Raw genomic sequence first — 15,616 nt, 5'->3', positions numbered from 1 at the left:
AATTGTTTAACGTGTCCTGTGCTCTCATATGACCTTATGCAATTGCAAGCGTGTAAAACACTTACCAAATATTTTATTTTAAATCAGAAGAAAAAGAGAGGAAAAAAAAACAACAACAGTTAATCAGAAAACGAAGAAGCGTACCAACCAGAAAGAACAACCAAATGGGTTGAAAACTCCACACAAAACAATCCGAGTTCAAAAGAAAACGAGGCGTACAGCATGAGGTTGAAAAATCTTTACTGTGCAGCTGGTTGTTTTTTTAATTTTAAAAAATATTTTTCTTTAATTCACAATCCATAAAACAGGGGGGGGGGGTATATTTCAATATGACAAAAGAAATGACAAGAGTACAATTTAATGTAGATCTATTTCTGATTCAAATTAAATTAAAGCTTATATGCCTAAAGAGCGTAAAAATAGTGTGAAATGTTCAGTTTTATTGTGACCTCCAAACAATGCATTTTGTAATCATATTATTATTAATATCATTATTATTATCATTGTTATTATTATTTATTTATTATTATCATTATTATAATTATTATTATTATTATTATAATTATTATTATTAGTGATACATCTATTATGTGTTTTTATGATCGCGAAAATAGACATGGGGGAAGCAGAACCCAGTGTTTGCAAGCTGTGTACGGAATTTCGAATTATAGATCTACTCACATCCGGTTCCGCCAGCCTACTTCCTTTTTTGTTGGTAGTTCAACAGACACAGCAATCATGGTAAGGTTGACGATCTAAATCCTTAAAAATCGAGGTGTATTCACGTTATTTCAACTAAAATATTGTTCATGTATTTGCATTTATGTCCAATGAAGACTATAGTATTATTTGCGATGTGGATTATTGCTAGGATTGCTGAAAAAATGAATTATAATTCCACTCCAACTTGGTGAGAAAAAGTGTGTTGCCTCCGTAATGTGCAATGTTTTTAGTCAATTTAGTGTTAAGCATAATAATTTTGTTGCCCCTGAGAATACACTGTATTATTCCCTGTCACGTTGTGCTGTTAAGAGCCAGATCTTGAATTGTTTTACTAGATTCTAGATCTGTAGTGAAGTTTGTCTTATTAGTGTTAAGATGCAATAACTTTTTTGCTGTCTGAACTCTGCCAGAAGATTGTTTTGACTCGAACTCGAGTGTCTTGAGTTGAGATGAAGAAGCGCTAACAAAACTTCATTAAGACTAAGAACTGAAGATTTTGAGATTTCAAATGCACATGACACTGGGCACACTAGGCTTAAAAATGCAGTTGTTAGGTTTGCTATCTTAGCTCGCCGCGCATCAAACGTAGGCCGGTGCCGGTATTTTTTTACTTTCCCTCCCATCTCACTCTTCTTGACTTCTTTTAGTTTTTTATCTAGAGTGGTGTCGCCGGTACGCGTGCACTTCGCGATCGTTGAACGTATTTTCCGCCATTTCCGGCTTTGTACTTTCGTTTTTAGCTATTCCATTCAAGAAACTATTGACCTATAAAATGGTCTTGCTCATAGTCGCCAGATTTCTTAAACGTTGTGTGCCGAACAGTTTTTCCAACCTAGGGTGTTGTCTTCACTGAGCGTGCATTTCTTCTCAGTGCGTGCATGGGATTCTTCACTGTGCGTGCACCCATATATACACGTTGAAAGCCAAAAGAAGAGGAATCTGATAACATTACTGCATTAAATGACCACACAGGAAGATAACAAGTCACTTTAGAAGCAAATTAAGGCAATTTTAATTAGAATCTAAACTAATTTAATTTAGGGGGTATAAATAGTTCAAATACATAGTGAAAAAAAATCAAACAGAATTTTTCACAACTAAAATCCACATTTTCCTACTCTTCATCACTCATTCCTCTGATCTTTCCATCTTTCACACAGTCCACATGCCACCATCCATGACATTCTTCAAACTGCAACCAAATAATCTCTAAAATTGAGTCTACTTTTTTTCTTAGTATTCTACTATATATTTCATTGTGCACGCGCAGAGAAAACTCGAGTTTTTTCAGTCTTCACAACGCGTGCACCCCCCCGATCCCGAAACCCGCAATACAACTTGGCATAGAACTCGATAAAAGGTCACGTGAAACACTCAAGGAAGGAGTAGGCACATTTTTTAAGCTAGGGGGCGCGCACAGTCTATTTGAACCAATCAGAGGCAAATAGCTCATAAAAACTAGTTCACAGGTCAGCATTGAATGTCAACTTGCCACAGCTGATAAAAACACTCTCGATGATCCCTTGTCGGCAAACGAGTGATGGAAGTAAGCAAAAATGGCTGCTGCACACACTGACGCATTCAATCAAACGCAAAAACGCAATTTGAGGCTAAAAACAAAGGAAAACAAAAGTGCACGCACCGAGAAGGCGCACGCGCAGGGGCTACACCACTCTAGATCTAGAGTAGATCTACAAGTTGTCCATTTTTTACTGGTCTAAATATTGATGCGCTGAACATGAATATGGTAGAATCTAGATTAGAGTACGCAGTGGCAATTGACAAAAATTGACTTTTTGTCAATTTGCCACCGTGTGGAGCGGTGTCAAGTCTGAAAACAACACTAGATCTATCTTTAGCAATACATAATGTGTGTCTAATGGGTCAATTTGTTCTCAACTAATTTCATTGGACGAGCATCTAGAATCTTGATCTAGAATCTAGTCTAGAACTGCGGTACCAACTTGGCGTGTTTTCAATGAGATGTAGATCTAGAATCTAGATCTAGGCTAGCCTTAGCCTACACTTTGGTGTAGAGCCAACACAGGCAATTCTAGAAGTAGGTCACAAACTCAAGCAGAAATTCACGTTATGGGGTCAGGAAAAGACACACACACACACAACACAGGGAGGGACAGAGGCGCTTTTTCGGTAGTTCCCACCCTGCAATTGTTATTCACAGGTTTTGGCCCCAAGAATAGGGGGGCTTGCCCCCCTGACCTAACAAAAATAGGAAGGGGGGTTTCAGGGGGGCATGCCCCCCTGAATTTTACCACAATTTAATGTTTTGCTGTTGTTAGGTTTGATATCTTAGCTCACCGCGAATCAAATTTATAGATCTAGAAGTAGGTCAGGCTCAAATAAGGGGGTTGGGAACTACCGAAAAAGCACCGGGACAGGCGAACGCACAACATCGAGCACAATAAGCTAGATCTAAATCTAGATCTACCCACCAACGCAAAAGAGCTCCTATTTACTCTGTGGCAATTGCCGCCGCGTCACTTGGTGGGAATTGAAACTACCTTTTGAAGGAAGTGGCTATTCTCATCCGGGGTGAGAATAGAAGAACGATCTACCTCTCACCCCGGGTGAGACTTGTCAGCGTAGGCTATTCTCACCCGGTGCGAAACAAGACCTGCTTTTCCTCATTTTGGAATACTGTCTATCGGTGTGGATGATCAAATTGATAAAAGCCAAGAAAAAATTGCGTTATAGCACAAAAGTAAGCTAATTTGATCGTCTTCAAAGATGCTATGGCTATTTCACTGTTCGAATCGAGCCGAACTACGCGGGTCGCCATTTTGTTTTGCCCGGAAGTTCTCGCAAGATCTACTCCTCCCCTCTCTTTCTGAATACTGTCTATCGGTGTGGACGATCGAATTGACCAAAATGATGTTAAAACACAAAAGTAAATTAATTTGGTTGTCTACAAAGATGCTACGGCTATTTAACTTTTCGAATCGAGCAGAACTATGCGGGTCGCCATTTTGTTTTGACCGGAAGTTCTCACGCTACTCCTCTCTCCACTGCCCACATACAAAATTGTACGCTTTTAGTAGGCTACAGTTGTAATGGAACGTTTGTTCACGGCACAGAATTCTACAATTTTTCTGTTATCACAGTGTAGAATTCTGTGGTTTAGGGTGAACGCAAAATTTGTTGGCCTAGATCTAGGCTATAACAGTGAACGCGCACCGGGTGAGAATAGCCAAAAGACTAGCCTGCACTATTCTCATCCCGGATGAGAATAGTGGTGGCCCTTTTGAAATATGTGATTCTTCTTAAATTGAGGTGGACATGCTTTGGACTTGGACGATTCAGGGGGTTCCACAGGGGCCTGCCCCACTGGGGAAAAAGAAAATCTGAGGGGTTACAGGGAGGCATGCCCCCCTGTGTTAACCCATAATTTGATATTTTACAGTTAAGATTTGAAATTTTATTGAAAATACAGTCAAACCTGTGTAAGACGGCCACCCATTGTCAATGAGAAAAGTGGCCGTAGACAGGTGGCCGTCTTAGGCAGGACTGATCAAGATAAAGGAAACGAACCATTCCCATCTGAAGCCCCTATCGAAAGTAGCCCCATTGTTGTTGTCTTTGTTGGTTTGTATTTCGTTTGTAATTTTTTATTTTGTCGCTGATTTTGCACGACAATGGTGACAATAAAACGAAATGTATCAGACAAGGGAGACCGAGTGCCATGCTAAAACAAACACATGGGTCGCCACCAATCGGAGAACGAGGGACGCTTCTGTAACAAGTTCATGTTGACGTCCTTTGTTACTTTGTTACAGACTAGGTAAACAGTAACCACTCATCTCACTTACGATTTGTGTGTGAGTTCTGGGCGGGGCTTATGGGTTATGAGGGATCACACGCTTACCTCACCAGCAGCTATTGGTCAACAGTGGGAGGGGCATACGAAACATGATCAGTTGGATGGACTACCTAACAACAAGGACAGGTGATTGAATTATGACGGCTCGTCTACAACGCCAGGGGCCAATGCACAATTTATGACAAAACGTAATGGAGTCACTAAGGCAGGTGACCGTCTTAGACAGGTATTATTGATTAGTATTATAGGGGTTGTGTGTTAAATTATTGTGGCCGCGTTGGACAGGTGCCCGTTTTACACAGTTAAATTCTATAGAAAAAACGCAAGAGGGGGAATGAAAAGTGGCCGTCAGGGCAGGTTCGACTGTAATTGATTTTAGTGGCTTTAGATCTAGATCTATGTGTGATCTGCAGCAAACAGTACTGCATTTTGACCCCTGAAGCAGTGCATTTGTGTGCGGGAGTGAAAGTAAAAATTTACCTGTAGGCCTATAGATCTACTCTGGATGTAGATCAAGGTTAGATCTACTCTAAATGTAGATGTAGGCTCAAATAAGGTTGGTAGGAACTCCCGAAAAAGCACCGAGTAAGCACCTAGCACACCTCTGATAGGCCCAAACGTAAATGACATATTTTCGCCAGTTGACTAGATTTAGATCTCACAACCGTAGCGGGCCCACTTTGCAACTAAGCGCGCGATGGGCTTCATCACTAGATCTAGTCTAGGTTTCATCACCGACTGCTTGGGCTCTGTGTGTGTAGAACTTTGAGGAGAAGGCAAATTTATTATAGTACTAGAATTGCTGAGGTTGTTTATAAAAGATAACACAAATTAATACCATCAACAACAACAAAACGGCGAGGGAAACCCTAGAGAATCCCAGAAGACTACAAAAATGGATTGCAGAAATACATTATCTATATTTGGGTCGATCACAGGTGTGCTAGGTGCTTGCTGTAGCTTCATGTAATCATTACACTCTTATTTCACAAATATTTCTTCTATCATCCTATTGGGCCCACGTGTATTTAGGCTAGGACTACCTGTTCTCAACACCCATGTGGAATAAAATCCATTGTATTCTCAGACCGGGTGAGAGTAACAATATTATTCACACCCGCGGTGAGAATGACAGCTGAGAAGAAAGGCTGGCATTAGGGCTACGTAATTGTTTTGTGCTGACCATGCGTGACATTGCGGTTGTTTTTGTTTTGTCCCTAATCTGTTTGCGATTTATTCTCCCACAGGCAGATGATGAGCAAGCCTTGGCTGAAAAGAAGAAGAAGAGGACTTTCCGTAAGTTCACCTACAGAGGGGTTGATTTGGACCAGCTCTTGGACATGTCCCTGTAAGTGCTCATGTGTTGTTTTTCCTTCTCTTGGAAATGTACAGTAGATTGTTTAACAATTGGGGCTTTTACGGAAATTCGTAAGTCCCTCAAATAAAAATCAAGAATGGCCATCTATATTAGAATAGCTCTTGAACCGTTATTTTCACACACACACACACACACACACACACCACATCCTGGTGTGGTCAAGAGGCGAGGATTCATCCCTGGCCTCTTGCAGGCCGATAAAATCACATGGGCCCTTGGTGACTTACTGCATGTGGTTGGGAAATAAGTGCTTGGGGCTTGTTTTCTGGTGTAGAAGGCAAACTGTTGATTACCGTTGCCATAGCCTATCGTAGAAAAAACATTCTGCTCTTGACGTTTCAATCTTGCATAGGCTAACCATGGAATAGAGTTGCTTCGTCCCCGTTCTGGTTAGTTGGGGCCAGTCATCAAGACTCATTGCATGACTTCGGCGTGTTTTTCGTGTGTTGGGGACCATCCGTTGACGGGGTCATGCACACTGGTTGAAGCGTCTTTCTGGACTTATTGGGGGGGGGGGTAGACACTTGAACCAGGAGTGCTTGACATGATACTTCAGGATTTTAAAAATAACACACACAGGGTGTATACATGAATATGTATTATGGACACCCCAGGAACATTTTTAGTCAAGCTTGGTGGTTAACTTGGTGATTTGCTGTTGATCCCTATTTTTTTCTCTCTGAGATCCTGATTTTTAAAGGTTTTATAGAGTGGCAGGTGTGCGCTTGAAAAATTGGAACATTTAGCTACTCTACCTCTGACCCTGTATGTGATTATATACCCATGATAGGTGTTTATCAGTACATGAGAGTGTACTACAAGGGAATCTTATGCTCGTACCCAGGAAGATGATGAATGAAATTAACAGTGGTGGCAGCACGGTTGACAGTGGTGAAAATTAATAGGCTTATGTTGGGGTTGTTGTTTTTTGCCTTGGTGAAAATGTATCTTATTGCCGTGTTGTACATTGTGTTCCAGGGACCAGTTGGCAGATATGTTCAACTGCAGACAGCGTCGTCGTTTGAGCCGTGGCTTGAAGAGAAAACCACTTGCTCTCATCAAAAGACTGAGAAAGGCCAAGAAGGAAGCAGGCCCTCTTGAAAAACCAGAGGTTTGTGGGATTCCATAGTTCAAGACAACCTTTTTTAAAGGTTGATCTCAGTTTCTTGATGGAATTTTTTAATCACCGTCATAACCAGAACAGTTCCTTGTGTGGCAGGTCTATTTTTTAATGATTATTTTATATGTGAGGCAGCGTGGTGGAATCAGGCTCACGTCAAAATAATCAAAGTGAAGAAACTTGCATTTTTCCACACGTTTGTGAATTTTCATCATTTTTGGGGTTTTTTTTAGCTTAACACCTTTCATGCCCATTAAAGAACTCCTTTCTATGTGGATTTTTCTGAAAAACGTTGATTAAATGCATAAAAAATGTAAATTTTCAGTTACCACGGACTCTAAAGCTAAAGAAATAACTAATCTTTGGCAGCCATTTTCTCACTAATTTTACCTCTGAAAACAGGTGACCCCCTCCTCCTTCATTCACAAATATCTCGACTTATATTCAAGATAAATGATATTTTTTTCATCCAAGTAAAGACAAGTGAACAAGCTTTAAGATGATACCAATAACTCTACATGCCCAAAAATTGACGAGAGCCTGATTCCGCCGCGCTGCCACACATTATGGTAGTAGCCTAGTTCCATCTAAAAACCCAATTTTTACAGATTCATACTTAATGGATGTTTTATTTTTTATCCTTCCCTGCACTCTTTAAATGAATGTGCAGATTTAACAATGGTTTTCATGTTGTAGGCTTCGTGTTTTGGGGGTTATTTTTTATTTCCAATGATAAAGTAAAGACTGGCAATATGATAAAATCTGGTTTTGGGGTAACCCCTTTCCATTTAAAGCAAGATTCCGTTCTGTGTTGTGGTTTGTCATGTTGAACAACCAGTGTTGGTTGTTCTGATGTAGTGTTGGGGTTTTTAAAGGGAATTATAAGCCATACCTTAAAACTTACAGCTGGCATTTTATGTTTGTTGATTTTGTTCCCCAGGTGGTCAAAACTCACCTCCGTGACATGATCATTGTCCCAGAAATGATTGGCTCAGTTGTCGGTGTTTACAATGGCAAGACTTTCAATCAAGTTGAAATTAAGGTATGGGTGTTTGTGTATTCATAATATTTCTCTTGTTGGGTAGATCATTGAAAGCATACATCTATTGCTCATAGGTGGCAACCAGTACATTTTTTTAAAAATGTTAGTGAAGTCCACTTAAAACGAGTCCTGAAATGACACGGTTTGTTATAGACACTTTTTTTTTTTTTTTTTTCCCTTTTTTTCCCCTTTCTTTATCTTTGTAAAATTAAATACTGTTATGGCGCAATCGGACAAACTCATGAGTTGGTTATCGCAGAATATTGCTGCTGCTGTGCACAGCGCATAGGCCAATTATACATATATGTAAAACCTCGCCAGTTGAGTGGGTGGTTGGCGGGTGCTCTGGTGTGGTTTGCTCCTTCTTTCCTCAATAAAAAAATCTGTCGTCTCTATCTCCCCTCCTTTTTTGTGTTTATTACTCTCTTGTAACACCTCTAATCTTCTGCACTTATATGACCTTATTGTTTTGCAAGTGTCGTAAAACTCTAAAACTAAGCCAGTTGAGAAACTTGTTGGTGTAGGCCATGTGTGGAATTGGGACCCATGATGCTCGTACCTTGTAAGCCTTGTCTTGTTTTGGTTTTTTTAACAAAAGGTTCACTTTTACTGGATGGGGGATAGTACGTTTATTTCATTGTCTTCGGGTGGGTTGTTTTAGAGAAGTGTGACCTCTTCAAATGCATACTTTTTTCTTGTCTCTTTCTCTCTCTGACTCTCGTGATAGTAAATTACACGTATTATCTTTATTTGAGCTTTCTGTTCAAGATTCGCAGTGTTTCAGTGTCACTGCATCTTGCCCTCCCACAGTTCTTACACTTCTCACACTGAATAGGTCTACTTGAGCATTTTTATTTTTCGCGTTTATTAAATAAATCTTGACACCCAAACTGTTTCTTGACAGTCCATGTTCTGGTTCTAGGCCTTTTTGTCTTGCTCAAAACAAGATTAATTTTTATTTAGTTTATATAGGCAAATGTGATGAGGGTAAAATGTAAATAAGTAAGAACAGGTTGAAATATGTAAGTCGCACAGTGTCCCAGTGCCACTCTGACATGTTGACTGGATATAATGTACCTACATGCGTGGTGTGTCTGTGTGTATAAATGGAGCATGCACTGTCGTTGTTATGTTACATGCCCCTGGAAAATTGAGAAGCCGGTTGGCCACCCTGACGGTTAGTAAGGACTGCAACTCGGACAGGTTGCGATGTGAAGGCGCAAATACTCTTTATATTGGCATATCTTTTCATACCTTGGCAAAAAACCTGGCCGTATAATGTTTGACTGTATTTTCTGATTTTCTCATATTACCCCTCGTGGACTTACCGATGCTGAAGAAAGACTTCCTTTAAAGTTAAAATGGTGTTTACAGCCATTCATAGTGTCGACTGCTAAGATCAGGCATGTTTAAATTGTCCGAATAAAAGCTGTTGGGGGGGGTGGTATTAAATTTTAGTCAGTGAGTTCCAGGAACAGCCAGATGACACAGCAGTTTCTTTGATTTGGTTATTTCAATTAATTTCAATTTTTGTTGTGTAGTTGGTGGGCTGTGGTGTGTTTATCATTCTTTTTCTTTTTAGATTATTTTAATACTAGATCTAGTAGCATCTCTAATCTTCGGCACTTACATGATTTTTATTTGTTGCAAGTGCCATAAAACTGCAAAACTGTTGGGTTTTTGTTTGTTTTTTAAAATTAATATTTGTTTTTGTTCTTTTCTTGTCTGTGCAGCCTGAGATGGTGGGCCACTACCTTGGCGAGTTTTCCATCACCTACAAGCCTGTCAAGCACGGTCGCCCTGGTATTGGTGCCACCCACTCTTCAAGGTTCATTCCTCTGAAGTAGATCAATGTAATAAACTGGTTTTGCCCAGAAACATACTGGTTCACAGACTTGTCTATTTCTTTCATTAAGTGTGTTGGCTGTTGTGCTTATGTATAGAAGAGCCTTCGTTTTGTAGATCACTGCGAGATCGTTCAAGTTTCTTTTCTTGAACAATGTCATGCACATAACTGTGCCTGAACTACAACAGGGAACTGCTGCTTTTTCTTTCCTAATCCTTGCTATCGTCAATCCTCTACTTCTTTTGTGTGTTTGTCACACTCTTGTGACCCGGGTGCCTTGATAGTCGAGCAGACCTTGTGCTGTTGAAGCTAGAGAGGTGAGCAGAGTACGTCTGATTCCCTGTCAGGACTTTTCTGTTGACATCTACCCCTTGGCGCTCATATGACCTTTTGCTGTTGGGAGCGCTGCAACACCTCTACTAATACAAGCTCTTTTCTTGAATTGTTTGTCCTTTTCAATATGAAATTATGTGGGTTTAAAGCCCTTTGCAACTCTAAGGTTACCAGGGCATTAAGAGGTTGGGAACTGAATTTAGCACCCATCTCAGATTGGATCGAACCAGGTGGGAATATTCATGTAAAGTGCCTTTCCCAGGGACACAAGTTGGGTCGTGTCGATTCTCGAACCCCCAGACCTAAAATCTTGGGACAATGGGATTACATGCTCGGTATCCTAACCACCAGACTATCAATGCTACATATTGGAGGTAGGCTGCTTGTCATGGTTGTATGTCTATTTTACCATTATAATCAGTTACTTCCTTTGGGGTTTTTTTTACTATCTTTTTCTGTTTGGCTTACTGAACTTACTCTAATTAGTGTGTGGTCGGCAGGTGCTCTGGTGTGGTTTGCTGCTGCTTCTTTCCTAACAAACATCTATCGTCTTTGTGTCTCCCTTCGTTTTTTTGTGTTTGTTACTCTCTTGTAACACCTCTAATCTTTGGCACTTATTCTAGGTACCACAAACCCAAATTTCAAAGTGCTTTATCAAACATATGTTTGTTGCATCATAAAGAACTATGCAAACCACAAACTTTGGTGTTTGAATTATAGAAATCGGACAATAAATTTTAAAAATGACAGGCGTTTGAATTTGAAATTTGTGGACATCGTAAATTTTTGGCAACTTTAAAATCACGTTAAAAAGTGCCATTTTGTGAGTTCACAGAAAATTTATTCAGGTACATAAAGTGTGTGTTATCATTTGTTTCAACAGGTGCCAGTATAAACTATACAAAATACCAAGACGGCAAGATGAGGACAATCAGAGTTTAAATAAAGCCAATACAGAGACTTAAAATTGGAAAAAAATTACTACTTGATGCATAATGTTAATTCAAAAATGCTAAAAAGATTGATTTCAGACATCAATAAAATGGAAAGTTATTGCTGAAAAGAAAAGAAACTTACAGAACATATTCACAGTAGTGCAAATTCATAGCCCAATTTTTTTTTCAGAGTTCTGCCACTTCAATTTAATCAGATGGAACCACAAAAATGGGAAATTTTGCGTTATAAACAGAAAATCACAACACGGTACACATGGCCTAAACACTTTTCTGAATAAAATCACCTAAAGTCATGGTAAATGTCTGAAACTTTCCATGCCAATGTACTTTTGGACCAGGGATCTATTTCTGTTATCATTTCTGTGATAACATGAAGCATTACAATGATATGAGGTTAGATAGAGAAGAAATTATGCGGCATAATTTCAACAAATTCATCTATAACTTCTATAGAACAAGAAAGACGCCCCAAAGCTCTACTCCTATGTGTTTTTGGGCCAGGAATCCATTTCTGCAATCAAATCTGAGATAAAATGAGGCATTAAATGATACGTTCTTAATCTTACTATTTCTGACCATCTAGCCATACCGGTAGCGTTCAGTTTAGAGCAGAGACTAGTTTAGAGCCGGCGGAACCGAACTTGCGATATTTGCTTCAAATCAGGGCTGGGCGGGCAAAGCGTTTTCCGTCTTATATAGTAGGCTACTGTCCCTACCACGAAAATCACCTTGACACTTGACCCGTCACTAATTGCAACAGAATTTCTGTTTTGCGGTAAACTGTATACAGTCGAACCTGCCTTAACGGAATCTCCCTGCTCCCCCCTTGATATATTCCTCTATTTATCTGTGTATAAAACCGTTTTAAACGGAAACCTGTCCAACGCGTAAACGGAAAGAAAAATCCGCTCCCTTCCGAGGGTTTCACCTGTCTAAGACGGAAAATGCTTTGCACACTCAACCTTGATTTGCATTTTTGAAATAGTAAAATTGCAAGGTAAACCGCCTAAAATTGCATCCTTCCCATCCCAGGCGCATTAATACAGGCTTAACATTTTTAGTTTAAAAACATGACAATTTTTGAGTACCGGTAGCATTTAAGCCTTTTAAAAGATCATGACAAACAATACAAATTCATCAAATGTTATTAACAACATTTACTAGTAACAACACACGAGTACGTTAACAATAAAGTTATCGACCAAATATAATATGATAACGCGGGGACACAAAATAACGGAACCCTCGGTTTTCGTAATAACTTTTAAATGAAGGCATGAAATTTGATCAAATATAGTAGCCTACTTACCGGGTAGGGTACTTGGTTCATGCAAAAATCTAGAAGTGTAAGACTAGAGGTTTAGGCTATAAATTATAAAAAACAAAAAAATTGACGGAGATTTTCGAAACAACTTCTAAATACAAAATAAGCTTATGCTCCAATCAAATCAGATCCTGTTCCAATTTCCTCTTGAAACCTTCGATACACCGGTAATCTGTATTTAGATCTATTTCAGATATTTTCTGTTTTAAAACCGGCATGGTATTGTTTTAACACTAAGTCAAATCATAAAATACAGCAAATTTTTTTCCCATTTATAAACAATAGTAATACAGGTACTAGTGTAGATCTAGATTCTAGATCATTTCTATAGCACCCACTCCAGTGTGAACGCAGCTAATAATAAGGCGTTTTACATAACGGAGTGTTTACTTACACGGACACCTAGCCTCAGTGTCTACGTAAACGGTACTTTAACCGACAACCGGGCACGTAGTCTCAGTGTCCACGTACACGGTAACCGGGCAGTTAAGAATTCCAAGTTCAGTTTTTGTCATCCGGTGGTGCTTTCAACTCCAGCCCTCCCCTGACTACTTTTTTTTTTTTTTTAATCAATAATTCTCCCATTCCGGAGCCCTATACTTAGTAGCGCACAGACTTTGAATGAACTTTGGTGACCCCAACCGGTACTCACAATGCGATGCAGGAGCATTGGTTCACTGACCGGTAACGATGGCGAGCCCGACAAGACGCGTGTATAACTTTCTTTTTTAAATTTCAACAAGTGACAGCACAGGACAAATTGGTTAATTTTCATTCCGGTGGGTTACCGTGTACGTAGATACTGAGACTAGGTGCCCGGTTACCTTGTATGTAGACACATGACATGTTGTATCATGTACGAACAATATTCACGCGCCCACTCACACGCACACACACTCACGTACACCTCACACACGCACACACCTACTTTCTTATCACACGCGCACGCTCACACACATTAGATAAAGGCCTAGCCCAGAGAAGGCCACCTTCTCGGCCTAGCCTCTCTGTCCCCGTAGGATTATGCGATTGTGCGGCCGCGTTTTTTTCGCGTAATTCTGCAACATTTGCATGATATTAATTTTGGATTATCCGCGGATTTTTTCCCCTTTTTTAACTGTTTGATTTTGCACAAAACAATGAATGTACGCCTCGCCATGTGACTAAAGGGACGTTATCCCCGTAATAACTCTCATTTAAATGAAAAGTTGGTTATTTCCCTTGTTAGAAGATCTTTGTTATAATGTGTTGTGATTTTGTTCCTTGAGCATGTTCAATTTTTCAATCCATCAAAATTCAAAGGTTGTTGTTCTCATGTCTGCTGATGTTTTATGTTTGACAGGTGTCCCTGGTTTTAGTAATGTGCCAGCATCAGAGGTCCAGATGTCCTTTCTTTTTTTTTTTGAAACATTTTTCTTTCCTCTATAGATCTAGATACAGTGGAAACCATATATAACAGGCCCGGTAATAACAGGGATTTTTTAAATCCCCGTTTTTTCCTACTCTTTGTCTCTATTAAAAGTTATCGGCAATAACAGGGCCTCATCGGAGCCCAACCGGTTATAGCAGGGACAAAGGCTCGTTAACAATGAGTAAAAAATGAGAGAGAGAGTAACGCAGTGATGGAGCAAGCCCACGCAAGCCATGCCACTGCAAGCACACGCAGCGTGTGAAGCAAGAGAGGGCTGCAGTGTGCTGCAGACCTCGATCTAGCCAGAAACCTAGCAACACGCACTCATAATGCGTCACCAACGATGTCAAGCGCTAGAGAAAATGCCTTTCAATTGACAAAAATACGAAATAATCCAGACTGTTGACAAAAAGCAAGCTCCACTGGCAGAGATTTGTCGTCAGTTCGACTTTCCATAAGGGTCGATTCACACCATTATCAAGGACAGAGAGAAGATAGTGGCAGCATACTCCAATGAAAAGTTTGCTCTGGATCGAAAGAAGATGAGACTACCCGACTGATGCAGATGTGGTGGACCAAGCTCTTCCGATGTGGGTTAAGGAGGCAAGGAGAAAATTGGTGCCAAAACCCCTGTTCGTGGGTACTTGTGGCTAGGGAAACTACCCATGAATAAGTACAGCTGGATTAGTCCACAAATGTTTACTTTCCTTTGCATTTCTGATTTAACAGGGATCGGATATAACAGGACATTTTTTCTACTCCCATCATCCCTGTTATATCAGGTTTCCACTGTACTTGTTCTAGATATTCTAGATCTACAGCTGAAAGTTACAGAGATGATTATTTTTGGTTGTTGTTTGTTGTTTTTTTGTTGTTGTTACTGATGTGTATTGCTTTCTTTTCCAAATACACAACAAATTACTGATACTGATAAGTTCTGTTTTCAATTTTTCTGTACATAAAACATGAAAATCATGACACTTCGTGTTGAACAAATGCAAAACATGTCGCGAGTGGTGTTTCGGTAACTTGCATAATTTTTGCATAATTTTGCTTTTTTGGGGCATAATTTGGCCTTCTAAATTTGCATAATTCTACGGGGACAGGCCTATGTCTCAGTTCGTGTTGTACATGATGCATTCCGGTTAAAGCTTTTAGAGTACGCTCAGTAGGCTTGAGCTGGGTCGATACCATGATTTACGTAGGCCTATCGGCTCTGTCTGTGCTCGCACCATTTCGTATTAAAAATTCTGTTAAAATTAAAGCGTTGATGTATTTTTGCATACAATTTCAAAAAATTGCGGGTTTATTGCGGAACTCGACGAAAAACGCGGCCGCAAGACCGCGATTTCCTGGAGGGCCAGGCTATGGCTATGCCGCTGGCCGAGGAAGAGGAGTAGGGGTGCAATTTGGGGGTAGATGTTACCCCATCATGTGAGCCCTGAGCGATGCAGATGGTCAGTGTAGTGTGGGTGTGAAATCTCACGACTTCCCGTGAGAGTGCTCAAGTAGCGAGCCTAAACCGTACTAAACGGAAACTTTCCTGGGTAGCAAGGAGATTTTAAAAAGTAAGCTCCTTACTGGGTAGCCAGAAGCCAGAGGTGTGAAATTAGATTGACCAATGTCTGCCGCCCTGATCGTACGG

General features: G+C 40.1%; 1 protein-coding gene across 1 annotated transcript; it reads left to right on the top strand.

Moving 5' to 3' along the window:
* The first annotated feature begins 639 nt into the window (after positions 1-639).
* Positions 640-9,986, top strand: LOC100533264 (40S ribosomal protein S15). The gene is made up of 5 exons (XM_005103083.3): positions 640-741; positions 5,809-5,909; positions 6,918-7,050; positions 8,000-8,101; positions 9,835-9,986. Exons 1-5 carry the CDS (start codon positions 739-741, stop codon positions 9,946-9,948), a joined length of 453 nt encoding a protein of 150 aa, XP_005103140.1. The 5' UTR covers positions 640-738; the 3' UTR covers positions 9,949-9,986.
* The last annotated feature ends 5,630 nt before the right edge of the window (positions 9,987-15,616 follow it).

The sequence above is a fragment of the Aplysia californica genome, unplaced genomic scaffold (genome assembly GCF_000002075.1).
Source record: "Aplysia californica isolate F4 #8 unplaced genomic scaffold, AplCal3.0 scaffold00358, whole genome shotgun sequence".
Classification (NCBI taxonomy): domain Eukaryota; kingdom Metazoa; phylum Mollusca; class Gastropoda; order Aplysiida; family Aplysiidae; genus Aplysia; species Aplysia californica.
This window is presented reverse-complemented; position numbering and strand designations above follow the sequence as displayed.

What these genes read in the sequence shown, in the direction of transcription:
- LOC100533264 (XM_005103083.3), top strand. An exon ending in CAGCTCTTGGACATGTCCCT is followed by an intron (nt 5,910 to 6,917) that starts GTAAGTGCTCAT and finishes ATTGTGTTCCAG; the next exon opens with GGACCAGTTGGCAGATATGT. An exon ending in TCAATCAAGTTGAAATTAAG is followed by an intron (nt 8,102 to 9,834) that starts GTATGGGTGTTT and finishes TTGTCTGTGCAG; the next exon opens with CCTGAGATGGTGGGCCACTA.